At 36.4% G+C, this 24,716-nt stretch overlaps 1 protein-coding gene across 1 annotated transcript in view; it reads left to right on the plus strand.

Annotated features, from left to right (window-relative positions):
* Positions 1–24,049, plus strand: part of LOC128553754 (uncharacterized) — a gene marked incomplete at its 3' end in the record, with an annotated part of 56,514 nt that extends 32,465 nt beyond the window's left edge. Inside the window, exons 6-7 of the mRNA XM_053534930.1 lie at positions 7,490–7,561; positions 23,857–24,049. Coding sequence (XP_053390905.1) covers positions 7,490–7,561; positions 23,857–24,049 — 265 coding nt within the window. The remainder of the gene's footprint in view (positions 1–7,489; positions 7,562–23,856) is intronic.
* Positions 24,050–24,716: the final 667 nt, after the last annotated feature.

Raw genomic sequence — 24,716 nt, forward strand, 5'->3', positions numbered from 1 at the left:
CGGTCTTACATTCTGCCCTTGACTATCATCGTTCCTGTCTCGGCCCCGCCGTCTGTGCCTAACCCTTTCACGTGACATCTCAACTTTGAAATTACTAATTACAGTGTACTGACGACGTGTAGAACAGTGTAAGTTAAACTTTACTGAACGACGTGTAGAAATACAGCGAGATGTGTGCTTTTATTCGAACAGTTAGCCATGTTCTCGGCTCTTTACACATACACAACAGTTCTGTATTGATAAAACGGGAACCAGTTTAACTCTTAACTCCGGGATAAAAGCAAATTAATCCCGATTTCTTAGTAACGGACAAACTTCTCAAGAAATAAACAAAATTATTTTAAGGAAATAATTTGTATTATTAAGTGCGGCCGCATGAAACGTCCCAGACGTTAATGTTGTTTCAGCGGTAGCGTTTAGGTTTTCAGCTTGAATATTTGGGCTCGGGCGGTTCCAATACTACCGCTTTCATAGTTTTGTGTCCTTCGGACATGTCGCATGCCGTTTGGTTTTGTCTTTTAATAGTTAATGTGTATTTAAAATCATAACCTCAGATCCCCTCTTTTAATTCTTGTTCCATTAGTTATGCCCATTGTTTTGTCAAGGGCAAGTATGTTCATCCAAATTTAGAATCATAAAACGCCGTATTCTTAGACAACCCTACGAGGATAGGCTAAGATTACGGGAAATAAGTTATGACATGCATAAATGATGTTGTTAACTTACTTATTTCACTGAAAATAGCGATTTTTTTTCATGCCTACCGTACTAAATGTATTTCGTGATATCGATCCGCCATTTTGGGTTAGTATAATCTTAAACGATATATTAATGGCGGCGCGCGAAAATATATAGAAATACGAGGGTTAAAGTTAGATTAAAAAAATATTCTATACTTTAAATTTTATAAGTTTAGTTTGCTTGTCACTCGAGTTTTCCGCGAAAAAACAGGCGAAATCAACACCAGTATACATACATTCTTTTTTTTCTAAAACCATACTAAATATATATTTTTTTATTTTTATTTTTGGAAAATGACAGACAAACGTAGAATTATATTGTTAATGATAGCTCAAAAGTTAACAATTTCTCGTTATCGCATCTCCTCAGAAACTACTAGGGGGATTTTGACCAAACTTTGTCAGAATGATGTATTTGTACCTTAGTTGTGTCCCCCTGAAAATCAGACTGGTTCAACAATTTTTGAATGAGTTATGGCCCTTTGTTTACTTTTATAATTTACATAGATTTATATAAGGAAAGAATTTGAAAATCTTATTGTCCAAAACCACAGAGCCTAGGGCTTTGATATTTGGTATGTAGCATCATATAGCGGTCCTCTACGTTGATCATTCAAGTTATTTCCCTGGGGTCACATATGGCACCGCCCCGAGGGTTAAATGGTTTATATAGACTTATACAGGGAAAAACTTTGAAAAACCTCTTGTCCAAAACCACAGGGCCTAGGGCTTTGATATTTTGTATGTAACATCATCTAGTGGTTTTCTACTTAGATTGTTCAAATAATTCTCCTAGGTTCGAATATGGCCCCACCCTGGGGGTCACATGGTTTACATAGAGTCATATAGGGAAAAACTTTGAAAATCTTCTTGTCCACACCACAAAACTTGGGTTTTGATATTTGTGATATAGCATCATCTAGTAGTTCTCTACCAAGTTTGTTCAAATTATTCTTCTAGGGTCAAATAAGACCCCGCCCCAGGGGTCACATTGTTCTTAAAGACTTTTATGGGAAAAAACGTTTAAAATTTTATTGTCCATAACCTACAACATTCAAATTTAGACCACATGTATAGTTTTGAGTGGCAAGATGAACCTTGACATGAGTTGACCTTGATTTTGACCTAGTGACCTACTTTCACATTTCTGTAGCTACAGCCTTCAAATTTGGACCACATGCATAGTTTTGTGCACCAAAAAAACGTTGACCTGGACATTAACCTAGTGACCTACTTTCACATTTTTTAAGGTACAGGCTTCAAATTTGGACCACATGCATAGTTTTATGTTCAGAAATGAAATTTGACCTTGATTTTGACCTAGTAACCTACTTTCACATTTCTCAAGCTACAACCATTCAGTTTGGACCACATGCATAGTTTTGTGCACCGAAAGAAACTTTGACCTTGACATTGACCTAGTGACCTTACTTTCACATTTTTGAATGACCAGGCTTCAAATTTGGACCACATGCATAGTTTTGTGTTCCAAAATGAAATTTGACCTTGAATTTGACCCAGTGACTAACTTTCACATTTCTCAAGCTACAGCCTTCTTATTTGGACCGCCTGCATAGTTCTGTGTACCAAAATGAACTTTGATCTTGAGATTGACCTAGTGACCTACTTTCACATTTCTCAAGCTAAGTGCTTCAAATTTGGACCACATGCATATTTTTGTGATCTGAATTGAATTTGACATTGATTTTTACCTAGTACCTACTGTCACATTTCTCAAGCTACAGCCTCCAAATTTGAAGCACATGCATAGTTTAGTATACCGAAATGAACTGTGAACTTGAAATGGAACTAGTGATCTTCTTTCACATTTCTAAAGCTACAGCTTTCAAATTTGGACAACATGCATGGACCACATGCACAGTGTTGTGTACAGAAATGAAATTTGACCTTGATTTTGACCTCGAGCTAGTCTTGAAATTTGGAACATTAAAAATGGCTCAATGGTGGGCGCCAAGACCACTCTGTGAACTCTTGTAGAAAATATTTTATACTTTAAATTTTATGATTTGATTTTGCCTGTCACTTTAGATTTCCGCGCATATAGAATCGGGCGAAATCAACACCCGTATGTACGACAGGCATGACAAATCGCTATTTTAAGTGAAATAAGTAAGTTCACAACGTCATTTATGCATGTTCTAACATATACTTGATGCCTCTTACATACGTCCGTAATCCTAGCCTATCTTCATAGGATTGTCTAGTAATGCGGAACTTCCGTAATCCTAGAATCGGAGGCTAGCATTACGGTACCATAATCGTAGCCACTGCCTTTCATAAAATTACACTCTAGTACGTCATTGGAAGTTCTGCTTCTGAATTGTAAAAAGTGTCACTGTTCAGTTTCGCTAAACCTTGTTCCGAAAGTGTATGAACGGTGGCATGCATTTCAACTTCCATCCATAAACAGGCTCAATCAAACCGAACTTGTCGTAATTTAATTTTTGTTTTGTTGAGCGATTTTGGTTATCTTTTTATAAATGAACTTTGAATGGGCTTAACTGTTTTTGTAGTAACTTAATATCTGAATGTCGGAACAAAATGTCCAGAGGGCAAGGAATTTGCACAAGGGTTATTATATATTGACAGGATGTTGTATATAGCCTATTTATAAGTCAGTGTGTCGTTTCATCATATATCCCTGCTTATATGTCATTTTTGTCTTTTTTGGAAGAACGGGTTTCGTTCTTCTTACCCAGATAAAACGGCACGTTCGCGTTCTCAGTATACATTTTCTGTGGTAAGCACCAAGAGGGCTTATTGTGTGCTTTTCTTGATAACTCAACACCAAACTCTGTGTCTGTGCCAGTACAGGCGATTGTGGTTTCTACACATCAAAATAGAGAAAAGTAGAAACTTGACAGGTCGCTCAACACGACAAAAACGAAAATGTTGCAGGCTCGGTTTGATTGAGCCTGTTCATGGACGGTAGTGGAAATGCATGCTACCGTCCACGCCCTCTAGCCCCGGGTTGAGCAGAACTCAACATTTACACATGTTAAAAGTACAAAGAACGGGTTATTGTAAATATATATATAATATAATATTGTAAATATTTCATGCATTTCGGAATAAAAATATGTTTAAACTAAAAGTACAAAAAGCAACTTAGAGGCATCCGCAGATATATTCAAACGGCGGTGAACATGGAACCTTCAGTGATACACGTGTTGAGACGTGTAATTCCATGAAGAGCAGCGTTTGGTCCCCAGATAAAGTAAAGGGTTTGCCCCAAACAAGAAAACAATAGGCAGAACTAAACAAACTGGAATTTAGGAAGGGAATCTGAGGTTATGGAGCCTGCATATCACAGGAACTGTCAAAAGACAATTTTAAAAAGCAGGCACCATATCCAAGGGGTGATTAAACAATACCCAAAGTTATGAAAGTGGGAATATTGAAACCACCCAGGCCGAAATGGTCATGTTGAGAAACTAATCAGTACCAATATCACGACATAAAAGTCGTGCTGAACGATCGGAGAAGATCGAATATAACAGCCCTGATTGAAGGTACGGGGAGACTTTTTACGGCCGCCACACGGCACAAACAACGCTGCTGTGATAATAAAATAGAGAAAAGTAGAACTTCACAGGTCGCTCAACACGACAAAAACGAAAATGTTGCAGGCTCGGTTTGATTGAGCCTGTTCATGGACGGTAGTGGAAATGCATGCTACCGTCCACGCCCTCTAGCCCCGGGTTGAGCAGAACTCAACATTTACACATGTTAAAAGTACAAAAAGCAATTCAGAGGCATCCGCAGATGTATTCAAACGGCGGTGAACATGGAACCTTCAATGATACACGTGTTGAGACGTGTAATTCCATGAAGAGCGGCGTTTGGTCCCCAGATAAAGTAAAGGGTTTGCCCCAAACGAGAAAACAATGGGCAGAACTAAACAAACTGGAATTTAGGAAGGGGATCTGAGGTTATGGAGCCTGCGTATCACAGGAACTGTCAAAAGACAAATTTAAAAAGCAGGCACCATATCCAAGAGGTGATTAAACAATACCCAAAGTTATGAAAGTGGGAGTATTGGAACCACCCAGGCTGAAATGGTCATGTTGAGAAACTAAACAGTACCAATAACACGACATAAAAGTCGTGCTGAACGATCTGAGAAGATCGAAATATAACAGCCCTGATTGAAGGTACGGGGAGACATTTTACGGCCGCCACACGGCACAAACAACGCTGCTGTGATAATAAAATAGAGAAAAGTAGAACTTCACAGGTCGCTCAACACGACAAAAACGAAAATGTTGCAGGCTCGGTTTGATTGAGCCTGTTCATGGACGGTAGTGGAAATGCATGCTACCGTCCACGCCCTCTAGCACCGGGTTGAGCAGAACTCAACATTTACACATGTTAAAAGTAAAAAAGCAATTTAGAGGCATCCGCAGATGTAATCAAACGGCGGTGAACATGGAACCTTTAATGATACACGTGTTGAGACGTGTAATTCCATGAAGAGCAGCGTTTGGTCCCCAGATAAAGTAAAGGGTTTGCCCCAAACGAGAAAACAATGGGCAGAACTAAACAAACTGGAATTTAGGAAGGGAATCTGAGGTTATGGAGCCTGCATATCACAGGAACTGTCAAAAGACAAATTTAAAAAGCAGGCACCATATCCAAGGGGTGATTAAACAATACCCAAAGTTATGAAAGTGGGAGTATTGGAACCACCCAGGCCGAAATAGTCACACGAATTCCAAATTTTGTCAACTTTTCAGCTCACCTAAGCAGGTGAGTTTTTGTGATCGCTCGATGTCCGGCGTCTGTCTGTCGTCTGTCAACATTTAGCTTGTGTATACGATAGAGGCTGTATTTTTCAACTAATCTTCATGAAATTTTGCCAGAATGATAACCTTGATAAAATCTAGGCAAAGTTTGAAAATGGGTCATCTGGGGTTAAAAACTAGGTCACTAGTTCAAATCAAAGAAAAAACTTGTGTATGCAATAGAGGCTGTATGTTTCAATTGATCTTCATGAATTTTGGTCAGAATGATTACCTTGATAAAGTCTAGAATAATTTCGAAAATGGGTCATCTGGAGTCAAACACTAGATCACTAGGTCAAATCAAGGAGAAACCTTGTGTATGCGATATAGGCTGTATTTTTCAGTTGATCTTCATGAATTTTGGTCAGAATGATAACCTTGATGAAATCCAGGATACATTCGAAAATGGGTCATCTGGGTTTAAAAACTAGGTCACTAGGTCAAATTAACGAAAAACCTTGTGTATGGGATAGAGGCTGTATTTTTCAACTGATCGTCATGAATTTTTATCAGAATGATTACCTTGATAAAATCTAGGCCAAGTATGAAAATGGGTCATCTGGAATCAAAAACTAGGTCACTAGGTCAAATTAAATAAAAACCTTGTGTATGCGATAGGGGCTGTATTTTTCAATTGATCTTCATGAAATTTGGTCAGAACGTTTGCCTTGATGAAAGTTCGAATATGGGTCATCTTGGGCCAAAACTAAGTCATATCAAAGGGAAAGCTTGTGTATGCAATAGGGACTGCATTTTACACCGAATCGTCATGAAATTTGATCAGAATGTTTGTCTGGATGAAATCTAGGTCATGTTTGAATATGGGTCATCTGAGATCAAAAACTTGGTCACCTGGTCAAATTAAAAAAAAACCTTGTCTAGGCAATAGGGGCTGCATATTACACTGGGTATTCATAAAATTTAGTCAGAATGATTGCCTTGATGAAATGCAGAAGGATTTTGAATATAGGTCATCTGGGATCAAAAGCTAGGTCACTAGGTCAATTTAAAGAAAATCTTTGTGTATGCCATAGAGGCTTTATTTTTCAATTTTGATGAATTTTGGCCAGAATGATTGCCTTAATGGAATCTAGGTCAAGTTCAAATATGGGTAATCTTGGGTTAAAAACTAGGTCACTAGGTCAAATCAAATAAAAACCTTGTGTATGCAGTAGAGGCTGAATTTTATAGCGGATCTTCATGAAATTTGATCAGAGTATTTGTTTGGATTAAATCAAGGTTATGTTTGAATATGGTCATCTAGGGTCAAAAACTAGGTCACCCGGGCAAATTAAAGAAAAACCTTGTGTAGGCAATAGGGGCTGCATTTTCACATGATATTTATAAAATTTATTCAGAATGATTGTCTTGATGAAATCTAGGGCAAGTTCAAATACATGGGTCATCTGGGAAACATGTTTACACTGTTATGATGTGTTTCTCAGGTGAGCGACCTAGGGCCATCTTTACCCTCTTGTATTTTGTTTTGAGGAAAATCTGAGCAATTTTTCAGTGCCGACGATTTGAAGATGTGACCAACTGAGCCGCGCCACGGGAAAACCAACATAGTGCGTTTGCGACCAGCATGGATCCAGACCGCATCCGCGCAGTCAGGTCAGGATCCATGCTGTTCGCTTTCAAAGCCTATTGCGATTAAAGAAACCGTTAGCGAACAGCATGGATGCTGGTGCGCAGGCTGGTCTGGATCCATACTGGTTGCTGAGCCACTATGTTGGTTTTCTCATGGCGCGGCTCAATTATTTGTTGAATGCTCGGCCATACTCTATGTGTCAGTGATCTTTTTAATTTGTACGATAACTACAGTCGTATTTACCTCATATTCAAACTACTTTGGTATTAGTCTGACGCCGCTAAATGCACCACTAATTTCAAAACGTAAGTTTAACATCAATAAATCACTTCGTATGTCTTATCTTAATTTAGATCTATCACCTTCCGAAAACAAGGGGCTTGACAGAAGAGGAATTTGAAATGATGTGGGAACAAATAACGCAGGTAGATCTATTTTGTTTAGTAGTCACTTTGTAAGGATAAAACATTCTGCACCAAATTTGTTTAATAAATACCCATATGGCCACACCGAATTGAAAAGTTGTTCGTCGGATTTTTTCAAAGGTGAGCTTTTGTGATCGCCCTGTGTCCGTCGTCCGTCGTCGTCAGTCATCCGTCGTCCGTCCGTCCGTCGTCAACAATTTGACTGTTAACACTAGAGGTCACATTTTTGGCCCAATCTTAATAAGAATGTTACCCTCAATAAAATCTTGGACGAGTTCGATATTGGGGCATCTGGGATCAAAAACTAGGCCACCAGGTCAAATCAAAGAAAAAGCTTGTTAACACTCTAGAGGTCTCAATTTTAGTCCAGTCTTAATGAAACTTAATCAACGTGTTATCCTCAATAAAGTCTTAAAAGATTTTGATATTGGGTCATCTGGGATCAAAAACTAGGTCACCAGGTCAAATCAAAGAAAAGGCTTGTTAACACTCTAGAGGTCACAATTTTGGCCCCATTCTAATGAAACTTGGTCAGGTTATTACTCTCAATAAAATCTTGGTTGATTTTGATATTGGGTCATCTGGGGTCGAAAACTAGGTCACCAGGTCAAATCAAAGGAAAAGCTTGTTAACACTCTAGAGGTCACAATTTTGGCGCTATCTTAATGAAACTTGGTCAGAATGTTATTCTCAGTAAAATCTGGGAAGTGTTTGATATTGTGTTATCTTGGATAAAAAACTAGGTCACCAGGTCAAATCAAAGGAAAAGATTGTTAACACTCTAGAGGTCGCAAGTTTGGCCCGATCTTAATGAAACTTGGTCAGAATGCTATCCTCAATAAAATCTTGGACGAGTTTAATATTGGGTTATCTGGGGTCAAAAACTAGATCACAAGATCAAATCAAATGAAAAGTTTTATAGCACTGTCAAATCAAAGAAAAAGCTAGTTAACACTGTAGAGGCCACATTTATGACCATATCTTAATGAAACTTGGTCAGAATGTTAATTAAGTTGATCTGTACGTCGAGTTCGAATCTGGGTCATGTGGGGTCAAAAACTAGGTCACCGGGTCAGATCAAAGGAAAAGCTAGTTAACACTTTAGAGATCATATTTATGACTATATCTATATGAAACTTGGTCAGAATGTTAATCTCGATGATCTTTAGGTCAATAGGTCAGGTGAGCGATACAGGGCCTTCATGGCCCTCTTGTTTTTGAGAAAACCAGGAGCGAGCGAAGAGCAAAGACATATATTTGTCATGTTTTGGTGTTCGATTAATTAGTAAAAACCTTAAAATATAATGTACAGCCCTTTCACATTAAAAATGATTCAGGAATTAAGAAAACATTATACATGCATAACCATAAACCATTATCATGACATAGATATGTGACTTGAATATTTACTGCTATGAAAATGTAACATTTTAGATCGACTTATCGAAGTTTTTGATAAAGTCAAATATCTCCTCTGCTACTATAAAAAAATTGACTTGAAACTTACAATAGTTTTATCTATCAAAGTCTACACCAGGAGAAACAATCCCAAAAATTCCTAATAACTTTCAAAGCTGTTGCCTCATATGCCCTTTTTAATGGCAAAGCTCTAATTCAGAGTTAAGCAGTGTGAAAAGTCGAGCTTGTTGCCTTACGCACATCTCTTGTACTAACTTCAAAATTTGTTAACAGATTCAGTTTATTGAAACAAAGTCTCAGTTATATAGTGGCTGATTTCTGCCATTTCGTGAGAGCGTGTTGGCGGGCGGAAACGCTACAACATGAAAACTCTACAAAAACCTAATTTGTGGAGTTTTTGTGTCGGCGGTGCAAAAACACGAAAACACAGCACATTTTACACGAAAACTCGACGATAAGAAGGTTTCAAAACGACAAATTTATCTGTCTAGTTATCGTGTTGATGGGTATAAATACATGTATGTCGTGTTGGTGCCCTTAATTAGTCTCCTAGAATGCGCTTTTCCTTCCGTCCGTCCTTCCGTCCGTCCGTCTTTCCGTCCGTCCTTCCGTCCGTCCGCAATTTTGTGTCCAGTCCACAACTCTGTCATCCATGAAAGGATTTCAATATAACTTTGCACAAATTTTCCCCATGATGAGACGACATGCCATGCGCAACCCCACTAGCTTAAAGGTCAAGGTCACAATTTGAGTCAAAGGTCAACAGGGCTTTTTCCTGTCCGGTCCATAACTCTGCCATCCATGAATGGATTTTAATATTACTAGGCACAAATGTACCTCATAATACGACGATGTGTCATGCACAACTTTCAGACCCCTACCTCAAAGGTCAAGGTCACAATTTGAGGTCAAAGATCAACAGGGCTTTTTTCCTGTCCGGTCCATAACTCTGTCATCCATGAAGGAATTTTAATATTACTTGGCACAAATGTTCCACATATGTCATGCGCAAAACCCGGACCCTTAACTGAAAGGTCAAGGTCACAATTTGAGGTCAAAGGTCAACAGAGCATTTTTCCTGTCCGGTCCATAACTCTGTCATCTATGAAGAAATTTTAATATTACTTGGCACAAATGTACCTCATAATTAGACGATGTGTCATGCACAACTTTCAGACCCCTAGCTTAAAGGTCAAGGTCACACTTGGCAGTCAAATGTTAACATGGCATGAACAGGGTCTGTTTCGTGTCCGGTCCATAACTCTGCCATCCATGAAGGTATTTTAATATTACTTGGCACAAATGTTCCCCATGATGAGATGACGTGTCATGCGCAAAATCCTGACCCCTAGCTCAAAGGTCAACGTCAAAATTGGAGGTCAAATGTCAATAGGTTTTTTTTCCTGTCCAATCCATAACTCTGACATCCATCAAGAGATTCTAATATTACTTGGCATAAATATTCCCCATGATGAAACGACATGTCATGCGCAACACCCAGAACCCTAGCTTAAAGGTCAAGGTCACACTTGGAGATCAAAGGTTAATGGGACATTTTTCCTGTCGGGTGTATAACTTTGTCATGCAAAACAGGATTTGAATATTACTTAGCACAAATGTTCACCACTATGAGAGAGAGTGTCATGCACAAGAACCTGGTCCCAAGGTCGAAGGTCAAGGTCAAACACAGATGCCAGAAATCAGATACAAGAATGCCTTTATCTGGAACAATTCTTCTTCATGCATGGAGGGATTTTGATGTAACTTGGCATAAATGTTCACTATCATGAGACAGATTGTTGTGCGCAAGAACCAGGTTCTTAGGTCTAAGGTTAAGATCACACTTCGAGGTCAAATGTCAAATTCAAGAATGACTTTGTCCGGAGCATTTCTTCTTTATGCATGGAGGGATTTTGATGTAACTTGGCACAAATGTTCACCACCAGGAGGCACTCTTGATTTTTAGAATTATCTCTCTTTGTTTTACTATAAATAGCTTATATTGTAACTTACTTATCACAGGCCGTAGGGGAAAATTGAGACCAGTTTTCTGTGGTACAACATGTTAGGTGTATTTTGACCTATCTCTACCTGGTAAAGAGATTTGTGTGGACTTACATGGATTTTATTTACTATAAATAACGTTACCTTTTTGATAATCGGCCAAAAGTGGTATATGAAAACAACTATAGGGTTTTATATATACAAATTTTAATCCAAGTCTTTTGTTTATAACATACTGTATATACTAGTATAGTACAATATTGTTTATACATCATTGGCAGATATCAGTTTATTATGCTATTCTGCAGTAGAGAAAATTAGGTGCCTTTCAGTAGGGGACTTTGTATTGCATGGCAATACTTCATTCACTTGTTTGTCTTGTTTTCGCCCCGCAGACACGAAAACACGACAAATACCTTATCCGTCGTGTTTTCGCCCTGCTAGCACGACAACACGAAAACATGACAAATACTATTCCGACATCTGTTATAGAACGTAGAGTTATTCTGAAACCAGTGGCAAAGGGTTTAAGAAGCATATCACAATAAGATCTTGGTTTCTTTCTTGAACTGGCCAGATTCTATTATGAGCTCAAGAGTGAGGGTCCCTGAAAGGGCCAGAATTAGCTATTTTGACCTTGTCTGCATAATAGCAGCTTCATTTATGATTTGAAATTAATCAAACTTGCACAAAACTTGTGTCACCATAAGATCTCAGATCCTTTCTTGAACTGGCCAGATCCCATAATGAGTTTCATAGTTATGGCCCATGAAAAGGCCAAAATTAGCTAATTTGACCTTGTCTGCACAATAGCAGTTTCATTTATGATTTGATTTTAACTAAACTTGCACACAACTTGTATCACCATAAGATCTTGGTAACTTTTATGAACTGGTCAGATTCCGTCATGGGTTCCAGAGTTATGGCTCTTTAAAAGTCCAGAATTTGCTATTTTGACCTTGCCTGCAGCCATATAGAGACTTAGTTATATTGAATTGATACAAACTTCCAAAATAGCTTCAACAACAATAAATTTAAGATTCCATGACGTATCTGTCAATCCAATCGTAGGTTCCAGAGTTATTTTATATCTGATTACCTCCCCTAATTGTAATTAAAATGGATTTATATCAGTAAGTACTTACAGGACTTATTTGAAATTTCATTATTGCCATTAGTTGGACTGAGACAATCAGGGTAGATAACTATGGACTGATTTAATGTCAAATTACCTCCCTTTATTTCAAATTAAAATAGGTATATCTCCGTAACTAATGAAGATACTGATCTGAACTTGGATGGACTTGGACAATATTGAAGATACATATAGTACGGGGGCCAATGAGGTCTACCATGCACCCCCCTAGACTTTTTTCATAGGTACCAAATTGTTTGGCAGGACCAACTCTTTCAAAATCAAAAATGTTCCCCTGAAAAAACTCTTTTGAACTATACATGATTTCACTGTTTCCATGGCAACCATTCATTTTTGAAAAGGACAACCATGTAGATGATAATCAGTCATATCTTGGTCAGTTTTAGTGATAGAACAATAAATATGGTGTCAAAATGGAGCTAAGACAATGGCCTTTAAAAAGCAGGATTTTATATTAGTTAACTAATTTGCATATTCATGAATATTAATGAGATTGTTAAAAAATAACAAAATTTTGTTAAAAAATAAAATTTTCTAAGTTTCAAATCAATTTAAATGTACTAATCAGCTATGTTGTGGTCTTAAAGTCTCTCAGTGTTTTGTAACATATTATTTTGTTACTTTTATGGCAAATTTGTTTACCTTCATGTTGATGTGCTCAGCTAATTTGCATAAAATGAAGCATTGTCACAAACAATGATTAAAATTCTGTAACCCCTTAAACTGAATAAAATGATAAAATAACTTGTTATCACTGAAAAACCAATTTTATGTGGTCTATAATGTTTGTAGTCATAGAATTGGCACTTTATTAAAGGAAGCATAAAAATGTAACATACATTACACATGTTACGTTACCATTTCAACAACCTTGTTGTATTGCATCAATTATTCAGAAAATATTCCATAAACATGATTAATATTACTTATTTTGTACTTTAATAATACAATATACTTATTTACTTGTCAGAGAGTGTGATATGTTTTCCGTAACACACTTTAAAATACGTTACCACAATCTTTGCTTTTTAAAAAGATATTTAGAAAGAAGTTGAAGCTCAAATTGTCGCATACTGATTTCTTTAAACTGTTAGCTGTTATTTTTAAGAAGGTTTTCTTGTTTTTCCAGAAATAGCCTAAAATATAGATTGCAACCATCCATGTATCTCTAGATGGAAGTTCAATAAAACACACAATAATATCCATCTGTGCATCCATAATATTATCATCATACAGCTGATATTTTCAGTCTACCTGTTAATGAAAGTCAAGCTTAGTAAAAAGTACATTTTGAATTTTAGAAAGTAGCATAAAAAGAACCAACCCTAGCTTTGTAGGATGAATCATAGATTTCTGAGTCAGATATCTGGATGAGGCCTTTGCTCTCTGTAACCATTAAATAAAAACATTTTGTCTAAAGTCAGCTTAGTAGATGTAGACTTACACCCACCTGTACAAAACAGAGAACTTAGCACTTGCCTGCAAAAAACTGAGTAGTTCCGGTACAGAATCCGTGGACACTTGTTGGACACACTGCTCAACATTACATGACTGAATTTCTTTTGCAAAGTGGTGCTAAACCAAAACTAATAAACAAAAGAAAATATGCTGGTATTTAGAGTAATTTAAAAGACTTTAGATTTAAAACTAAAACCAGCTGGACAAAACTGTTTTAGTTATACCAAATCAAGATATAAGAAATATATAAAACTGTTTACATATGTTTAATAAAGAAGATTATTGTAGTCATTTTGAAACATTTCCAAGAATGACAGAATGTACAAAATATTTTTTGGTATTCTAAATTGTAAAGACAAGGATATATGTTGGAATATTCCTTGATATACCGTAACATTAAAAGAAACACTTCTAAGAGTAACTATGCATCAATCATAACAAAAAAGTTTTATTATCAATTAAGTTACATGACAAAGGCATGACCTCTCATTGTCAAAAGTTCAAACTGTAGCAAGAAACTCAAGAGTATGATACAAATTGCTCCAGAATCAAAGTGTAATCAAATTCCATTCATAAAAAAATAAAGTGATTTTAAGAGCCCACGATCTTCTTTTGTCATTTGCTTTCTAATTTTTGAATGATATGCTATAAAGCAACATATTATTCATAACAAATAATCAACAAGGGAGCAAGTATTATTCTATATTAGGTAACATTAAAGTGAAAACATCGTAAGTAACATCTTAATCAAGAAGTGCAGAATTTGATTCTAGTAACACTACTGCCTCATAACCTATGCATTGCATATTTTTGAGACATTTCATCTGATTTTAAATTCAAATTTTCAGTAATCCATAAAAGTATTTCACTATAACGGAACACTGTTTAACTAGTGCTAGGGGTATTAGGGCAGTTTCACATCTCAAAACATCTAACAAACAGACATAATCAAATCAAGTCAGCTATTATTTTGCTCAATTGTGTTGTAATTCTTCAAAAGGATGAGCTTAAAAAACAATTTGCTATCCCTTAAATACTCTTTAAGTGCCATATGATAGTTTTAAATAGTCTCCTCGTACTCACTTTCAGTTTTGTTTGATTTCGGGTCATTCTGTACTAAAAGTAGAATTCCTCTTAAGCCAGTGCTAGGGGGTGTAAGATGCTTTTCTCACTTCATTACCTTTCATAAACAGCTATGAACCAAATGAGTTTGCTATTTATTTGCTTGGTTGCAATCTTTGCTTCAGAAGGATGTTCTTAAAGGCTATTACAAAATTTTTCAGCAACTCAGAAGTGTCGTTCATACAGCACTCAGTATATTTCTGTCAGTTTTAAATAGCATTGTGTGATTGTTTTCCTAACCATTTGGTTTTCATAGACTTAGTATCATTCACATTCTTGACTGCTTTTTCCAATTTTATATATTTAAATCTAAAGATTACTTGAAGTACCTTAAATTTCATTTTTTTTTTAGTTTTTGTTCAGTGCAGCTTTTCAACAGTGAATATTTCACCAATAAGCCCATGAATATCGGAGTCAATACAATTCATGTGTTTCTGAAACTGAAAAACAAAATGCTTTATTCCACACGTAAATACCTGCATTGATGCACTTCACAATAACACAAAACGAGATAAATATTCCGTTAAAACGATTTTCATGAAAGGAAGCCCCAAATTGTAACCCTGTTATCAGTGTATGAATGTTAGCAGCAATGTATACTATATTAATATATACAGAATATATACATTGAAAGATATAATCAATGTAAAATGTAAGTATTGACAACGATATTGAAACCATCAAAGTAATGAACAACATATTTAAGAAACAGATAGTAGTATAATTAAACTGATCGATGCATTAATTCAAAATGGAAAAAGGAGCATTGAATGTGTAATGAATGTTTCAGACGATTTCTTAGAAAGAATGTTAGAATTAATACTTTAAAGTTTTAACAAATCCATGATATCATAATATTGAAATCAATGGTCAAGTTTCTACATATATATTTCTAAATACAGCAAACTACAGTGGTAACATACTTTAAAGCGCCGTTATGGAAAAATATCTCATTGCTTGGAAAGTATGGAACTGTACTACTATTTTGTAGAAGTATCTAACAACTTGACGACTAAATATTCTTTTACCATTTTCTGAGAAAATAATGATACAATAAAACAAGATTACTGGAATGGTAACGTAACATGTGTAAAGTATGTTATAAACAGATTCCTCCTTCAAATAAGTATTTACATTATATTTTCAAGTGCTTCAGCTAAAATAACACAAGTTTATTGATCACAGTTTAGTTCATCATGTTGTTTAGTTTTAGTTATATCTTGTTTTCAGAGATATCTGTTTCAGCATAAATTAATTTCAGCAAATTTGCTGAAATACCTAATGTAGAAAAATTACTTACCTTCAAAGTAATTAAATACTATCCTAGAAAACAATGAGAGACATTAAGACCAGATCAAAGCTGTCTGATCTATATTTTCTAAATAATTGATGTAACAAAACAAGGTTATTGAAATGGTAACGTAGCATGTGTAAAGTATGTTACATACTGATTCCTTCTTCAAACAGGTGTTCAAACTTCATTTCCAAACAATATAGCTCACATAATTGTTATTTCATTGATAACATTTAATTATATCATTTTATTAAATTTAAGTGGTATCTTGTTTCCTGAGATGTTGGTTGTGGCTATGGTTAATATTATGCAAATTAGCTAAACATTCCTGCTTTGGAGTAAAAAAGTTACTATCAGTGTTACAAAATACTATTTAAGAAAACACTGAGAGACTTTCAGAACAAATCAAAACTGTCTGGTACATTTAAATTGATTTGAAACTTAAAACATATTATTTTCTAATAAAATTTTGTAATTTTATAAAGATCTCATTAATATTCACGAATATGCAAATTAGTTTATTAACATAATAATGCTGTTTTTAAAGTCCAATGTCTTAGCTCTATTTTGATACTATTTTTATTTTTGTGTTATCAGCAAAACTGACCTAGACATGACTGATTATCCTCTATATGGTCGTATTTTCCAAAAATGAACGGTTGCCATGGAAACAGTGAAATCTTATATAGTTCAAAAGAGTTTTTTCATGGGAACATTTTTTATTTCGAAAGGGTTGGTCCTGCCGAACAATTTGGTACCTATGAAAAAAAGTCTAGTGGGGGGAGGTGTTGGGGGGGGGGGGGGGGGGGTGCATGGTAGACCCTATTGGCCCCCTACCTAATATTGATTGAATTTATGACAAATTACCTCAATTTATTTTCTACCTAAATGAATACACCTTAGCAGCTTCTAATGAGATTGTTGGTTTTAAACGTTAATTATGTCTTCCATGGTTAGAAATAGTCATATATGATAACTCTTGATTGAACATTCATCGATATGAATACTTTACTAATATATTGTTGTATAGGCTTGTACTTTGTATCTTTTCAGGCCAGTGATTTTTCAGGACTGGTCCTGATCTCAGGCTTTGGGCTGCAAGAATTTCCCTATATAATTCAACTGAAAATGAACATTTCAGGCTTTAGAATGTAGATTTTCAGGCTTTTGATTTTTGAGTGAATCCCAGGCCTGATCTTTTACATGTGTATACCAATGGCCAATGCATGATTACCTCCCCTGATTTTAATGAAAGCGGATTTATCTCGGTAAATATTTATAGAATTATAATTTCATTATTGTCTTTAGTTGGACTGAAGCAATCAGGGTAGATAGCTGTGGACTGATTTTATGTCGAATTACCTCCCTTTGATTCAAATTAAAATGTGTGTATCTCAGTAATCAATGAAGATACTGATTTGAAATGTCATTTGTGCCATCAAATTGACTCGGACAATCAGGGTAGATAACTTTTGACTGAATTTATGACAAATTACCTCCCTGTATTTTATGTAAACGAATATATATCAGCAACATGTAATGAAATTGGTTTTAAATGTTATTTTAAGTCTTCCGGGGTAAGGAATATTCATGTTAGTACAAAAATGCAGCATTTGAGCCTAGGACCCTCAAACTTGGTATGGAAATGGGCTCTGACTAGGTTAAAAGAGACTGTTATTAGAAAATGTTTATCCTGATGATATTAAATGTGTATGCCTATGTGCTCTGTGTCAAACCTTGATCATATTATTTTGAGCATTGGTACTCAGGTGAGCGATACAGGGCCATCATGGCCCTCTTGTCTTTCTATTCAAGCGAACCGTCAATTCAGAATTAAGTATATTCACAAAGCTGTATTAGGACATCTGAGATTAGATAACAATACAATAATATGTCAGATGTCAGGTATCGTTTTAAGAATACTAAGTGTATGTATAACAGACCCGGTTCCAGAACTATTTCATTGAGATGTAGTGAGTGGCATCAGTTAAAGAATGAAGGAGGCATCGGCGACCCGCATGGGTTACGTAGAGAAGGGGGTAACTCCTCATATAAGGTTGATCAGGACGTGTCCGCCTGGAAATGTTTGAAATATACGAATAAAATGGTGGCTCCTGCTGCATTTTAGAGTCCAGATTCTGAGGTACGGGGGTTACCCACCCCATGACAGGGAAATCACAGGGTCTCTCCCTTGTCATTTTTCGAAGAATAGGGGAGCTATCCTACTCGCCCCGTCGGCGTTAGCGTGAGCGTCACACAAATGTTAAAGTGTTTGCGTACCACGCAAAGTATTTTCAAAGTCCATTGAGATATTGCTTTCATATTTTACATACATGTTTACCATCATGACCCCAGTCTGTGAAAAGTCCATTGAGATATTGCTTTGATATTTTGCATATTTGTTTACCATCATGACCCCAGTCTGTAAAAAGGAGGCAACTCTATCAAGCTTTTTGATTGAATTATGGCCCATTTTCAACTTAGAATAAATGTTAAAGTTTGCGTACCACCCCAAATATTTTCAAAGTCAGTTGAGATATTGCTTTCATATTTTGCATGCTTGTTTACCATCATGACCTCGGTCTGTAAAAAGGAGGAGGCAACTCTATAAAGCACTTTGACTGAATTATGACCCCTTTTCGACTTAGAATATTCTTATTGTAATGTTAGTTTTACTCATAGCTTATATTATACTATCAAGCACTGAGAATAGTCGAGCGTGCTGCCCACTGACAGCTCCCCAGTGGCGGAGGGATTATAGGAATGGTCTGCGTCCGTCCTTCCGTCCGTCCGTCCTTCCGTCCGTAACAAAATCGTGTCCGGTCCATATCTCCTAAACCCCTTGAAGGATTTTCATGAAACTTGGGTCAAATGATCACCTCAGCAAGACGATGTGCAGAACCCATGAGTCAGCCTTGTAAATTCAAGGTCAAGGTCACAACTCAAGGTCAAAGGTTTGAGCCTGCCATTTTGTGTCCGCTCTATATCTCCTAAACCCTTTGAAGGAATTTTATAAAACTTGGATCAAATGATCACCTCATCAAGACAATGTGCAGAACCCATGAGTCAGCCATGCCGGCTCAAGGTCAAGGTCACAACTCAAGGTCAAAGGTTTGAGCCTTCCATTTTGTGTCCGCTCTATATCTCTTAAACCCCTTGAAGGAATTTTATAAAACTTGGGTCAAATGATCACCTCATCAAGACGATGTGCAGAACTCATGAGTCAGTCATGCCGGCGCAAGGTCAAGGTCACAACTTAGGGTCAAAGATTGGAGCCTTCCATTTTGTGTCCGCTCTATATCTTCTAAACCCCATGAAGGAATTTTATAAAACTTGGGTCAAATGATCAGAACGATGTGCAGAACTTATGAGTCAACCATGCCAGCTCAAGGTCAAGGTCACAACTAAGGGTCGAAGGTTTGAGCCTTCCATTTGGTGTCCACTCTGTATCTCCTTAACCCCTTGAAGGATTTTCATCAAACTTGGGTCAAATGATCACCTCATCAAGAACTCATGAGTCAGCCATGTCAACTCAAGGTCAAAGTCACAACTGAAGGTCAAATGTTTCAGCTCTGTATCTCCTAAACCCCTTGAAGGATTTTTATGAAACTTTGGTCAAATGATCACCTCATCAAGACGAATTCATGAGTCAGCCATGTCAGTTCAAGGTCAAGGTCACAGCTAAAATCAAAGGTTTACCCTTTCACTATCCATAGCAGTGGCGGGGGATTTAGCTGTCTTTCAGACTGCCTTGTTCAAATATAGGTATGAAATGGTGGCCCTGCTTCATTTTTGTCCAAAATTTGAAGTAGGGCCTACGTGAGGCGGTCATGCCCTCTTATTTAGCGGGTCAGATGGTATTCCCACGGATATTTTTGAAATATAGTGATGCAATGGTGGCCTCTGGTTCATTTTTTGGTCTAAGTTGTAAGAAAATATTATTTTTATATACGACCTTCGTCTTTCGATGTCTTTTGAAGTAACAAAATGGTATTAGGTAAAAATATACACAGAACATAAGTCAATTTTTATTCTTAAACTTATATTTTCTAGCATGCATTTATGCTGTGTTCAGTTCAGAAATTGTTTTGCGATTGTCTAACGGAAAATGCCAGTGTGAAAACACGAAAACTTGACAAATAAGATATTTGTCGTGCTGTCGTGTTTCCGCCCTGCCGAAACGAAAACACGAAAACTCAACAATTAATGTATTAGTCCTGTTATCGTGTCGGCAGGGCGAAAACACAAAAAACTCGACAAATAAGGTACTTTCGAAAGTGTACAAATGCTGATCATTTGTGCAGGAAGAACAGAAAACAGAAAAGTGACATGCATCAATACATAATTACACTTACAAAAAATAATGTAGGTTGGTGTTATCGATCAAATTTTCAATTAAATTAATCCGAATTTTGTGGCAACTCAATTTGGTAAACATTCCAAGAAAAATGGCATAACTGCATAAGGGGAAATAACTTTAATGCATCTAAATATAAGTATCATGATATACTATTGTTTTGGGTTTAACGCCGTTTTTCAACAGTATTTCAGTCCTGTATTGGCGGGCAGTATACCTAACCAGTGTTCCTGGATTCTGTACAGACAGTACAAACCTGATCTCCGCAAGTAACTGCCAACTTCCCCACATGAATTATTAGAGGTAAAGGACAAATGCTTTGAGACATAATGTCTTTTATCAAATCGTCACGGAGAACATAAGCCTCGCCCAGGGATAGAACTCGCGACCCCGCGATCCGTAGACCGACGCTCTTCCTACTAATACTGGTTAGGTTAACTGCCCGCCGTCACATGACTGAAATACTGTTGAAAAACGGCGTTAAACCCAAAAACAAACAAACAAAAGTTAAGCAGGCGGGCTGATATAATATTGACAAATGTATTTAGTGTGATTAAAGGCCTTTGTGACTGGAACTATAAGCACTGATACGTCCGTAATAAGTAGCGCACAAACAAATTTTGGCTTGATTTCTTCAGCCAAATACATTTTTTTATTTGTTTCTGAAATTAACGAGTGGCAAAAATACGATGAACTACTCTTTAATTTGGTTAGGCCTAGTGATTAAGTTTTAACTGATTTTATTATCACTATTTGCGACAACGTTTTGGCTCAGGGCCTTTATCAAGTCCCATGCACAAGTCTTTGATTGCATATTTTGTAATTATTCTAGCTAACAAATATATAAGATAAGTTACGTTATATATAATCAGGGAAGTGACGTTAACGTAAACAATACAATCGGCAAAAATGGAGTACGAGGCATATGGAAGATATTTTTAGCCCAATTTCTTGTTATTGCATCTCCTCAGAAACTACTGTGGGGGGTGGGGGGGGGGGGATTTTGACCAAACTCTGTCAGAATGATGTATTGGTACCCTAGTTGTGTCCCCTGAAAATCAGACTGGTTCAACAATTTTTGAGTGAGTTATGGCGCTTTGTTTATTTTTATAATTTACAAAGATTTATATAGGGAAAAACTTTGAAAATCTTCTTGTCCAAAACCACAGAGCCTAGGGCTTTGATATTCAGTACGAAGCATCATCTTGTGGTTCTCTACCAAGATGATTCAAATTATTTCCCTGGTATCAAATATGGCCCCGCTCCGGGGGTCACATGGTTTATATAGACTTGTATAGGGAAAAACTTTGAAAAACCTCTTGTCCAAAACCACAGGGCCTAGGGCTTTGATGTTTTGTATGTGACATCATCTAGTGGTCTTCTACTAAGATTGTTCAAATTACCCCCCTAGGGTCAAATATGGCCCCGCCCTGGGGGTCATATGGTTTACATATACTTATATAGGGAAAAACTTTGAAAATATTTTTGTCCAAACCACAAAGCCTAGGGCTTTGATATTTGTAATGTAGCATCATCTAGTGGTTCTCTACAAAGTTTGTTCAAATTATCCCCCTAGGGTCAAATATGGCCCCGCCCCGGGGGTCACATGGTTCATATAAACTTATATAGGGAAAAGCTTTTAAAATCGTCAATAACCTACAATATTCAAATTTGGACCACATGTATAGTTTTGAGTGGCAAGATGAGTTGACCTTGATTTTGACCTAGTGACATACTTTCACAATTCTGTAGCTACAACCTTTAAATTTAGATCACATGCATAGTTTTGTGCCTAGAAAAAACTTTGACCTTGAAATTGACCTAGTGACCTACTTTCACATTTTTGAAGGTACAGGCTTCAAATTTGGACCACATGCATAGTTTCGAGTTCCGAAATGAAATTTGACATAGATTTTGACCATGTGACCTACTTTCACATTTCTCAAGCTACAGCCTTCAAATTTGGACCACGTGCATAGTTTTGTGTACAAAAAAAAACCTTTGACCTTTACATTGACAAAGTGACCTACTTTCACATTTTTGAAGGTACAGCTTTCAAATTTGGACCACATGCATAGTTTTGTGTTTCGAAATGAAATTTGACCTTGATTTTGACCTAGTGACCTACTTTCACATTTCGCAAGCTACAGCCTTCAAATTTGGACCACATGCATAGTTTTGTGCACCGGACAAAAACTTTGACCATGACCTGGTGACCTACTTTCACATTCTTGAAGGTACAGGCTTCAAATTTGGACCACTTGCATAGTTTCATGTATCGAAATGAACTTTGATCTTCAGAATGACCTAGTGACCTACTTTCACATTTCTCAAGCTTCAGGCTTCAAATTTGGACCACTTGCATATTTTTGTGTTCTGAATTGAAATTTGACATTGACTTTTACCTAGTACTTACTTTCACATTTCTCAAGCTGCAGCCTCCAGATTTGAACCACATGCATAGTTTTGTATACTGAAATGAACTTTGACATTGAAATTGATCTTGTGACCTACTTTCACATTTCTCAAGGTACAGCTTTCAAATTTGGACCACATGCATTGACCACATGCATGGACCACATGCACAGTGTTCTGTACCAAAATGAAATTTGACCTTGATTATGACATTGAGCCAGTCTGGAAATTGAAACACTCAAAAATGGCTCAGTGGTGGGCGCCAAGATCACTCTGTGATCTCTTGTTTATTAAAAATATCGCGCTACTTACAGAAAAGTATAGGTTTCCTTAAAAGTATAATTGTAAAAGTAAAAATATATACATAAAAACTGAATGGTTGGCATAATCCCCAAATGCGATAAAGTATTACAATACTGTGTCCAAATGCATATCTTTAATAGGTAAAATTATACGCGTTGTTTCAATAATTTGAAACAGTCGGGCAACGAAGATGATTACGCAAATTTCGTATACGATTCCAGCTTTCTGTTTTAATCTTTTGGAATAGTTCATAATTCTGAAAACATTGTCATTGATTTTCGAAATTTATTTCAACACGGATACATTGCTTTTCTCTATGATAGATGTTTTATATTTCATTGCCTCTCATGAACTGACTTTATTCTATATATACTATATTTGATTTTATTGCATTATATACTTTCAAAGGATCTTCTTATATGTATAGAAACTGAACAGTCTGATAATGTTATCGAAATAGGCAACTCCGTAAGTAAAGCTGCTAATATTTGTAACTGCTATCTTAATTCGTTGTAATAGTTTACTAGAATAACAGTCACTTCCATCAAGGTATTACATATAACTGCAAATAGACAGAAATCTCAACGGTGACAATCTTTAGCAGGTAGGTATTTCAATGTTGACAGTCTTGAAAAAAACAACAACTGGAAAACGTCACAAAAAAGAGCAAACAGCAACAAAACGCACACGACAAAACACCAAACTTTGGCACTGGTGTAGAAACTGATAAATATTGATAAAATATTTTGTCTATTTGTCTATTTTAGACTCTACTGAGATTAGATAGTATCTGCAGCAAGAGATTACCAAACTTACAGGAGGAAATAGATCAACTTCAAAGAAATACCATAGATCCAAAACGAGAACAGGAGCTTCTTTGCATCCTAGATGAATGGATAAAAATGGACAAAGAATACGAGTCAAAGATAATAAGCACTATTATGAAACACAGTGCTTCGGGTAGGTTTAGAAAATATACAGTTTTACAGTTTTATTACATGCTCATTTAATAACTCCGTTAAGTTTCAATGGAATCTGAAACGTCAATCATGCCATGAATTCCCAGTCCAATTCTACCACTTTCTATTTCCCGCAGTACTAGTGGTCGCTGATAAGCGTACTATGACAAGTCTATATCTGCGTGCAGTTCTCATGTAGCTATCAGTGTGTAACATTATCGCTTTCGCATAACCGTTAATAAATACGCTATAGTTTTTATTTTTAACCATCGAACTTACTTGAAGTGTTAAGGTTTCTTGACAAACAACCGTTACTGACCTTTATATTTTATAGGGAAAATACAAGTATACATACCTTAGAAAATATACTTAGTATAGAAAATTGAACCTCAAACAAGTGCTGTACCTCTTAGTAGCAAATGCCCCCGAAGTGTGCAAAAGCATGCTAGAGCTGTCTGCGCAAAAATATCAGAATAGTTTAGGTATGAGTCATTTTGTGACCGGATAAAAATATCAAGGTAACCTTGATCTTGGAGCTAGGGGTCTAGGTCTTGCGCATGACACATCAACTCATTATAGTGAACATTTGTGACTAGTAATTTTAACATCCCTTGATGAATGGCAGAGTTATTGACAGGAAAACAAACATATAATGTTCACCTTTAAAT

Source organism: Mercenaria mercenaria, unplaced genomic scaffold (genome assembly GCF_021730395.1).
Source record: "Mercenaria mercenaria strain notata unplaced genomic scaffold, MADL_Memer_1 contig_4273, whole genome shotgun sequence".
In the NCBI taxonomy this organism is placed as follows: Eukaryota; Metazoa; Mollusca; class Bivalvia; order Venerida; family Veneridae; genus Mercenaria; species Mercenaria mercenaria.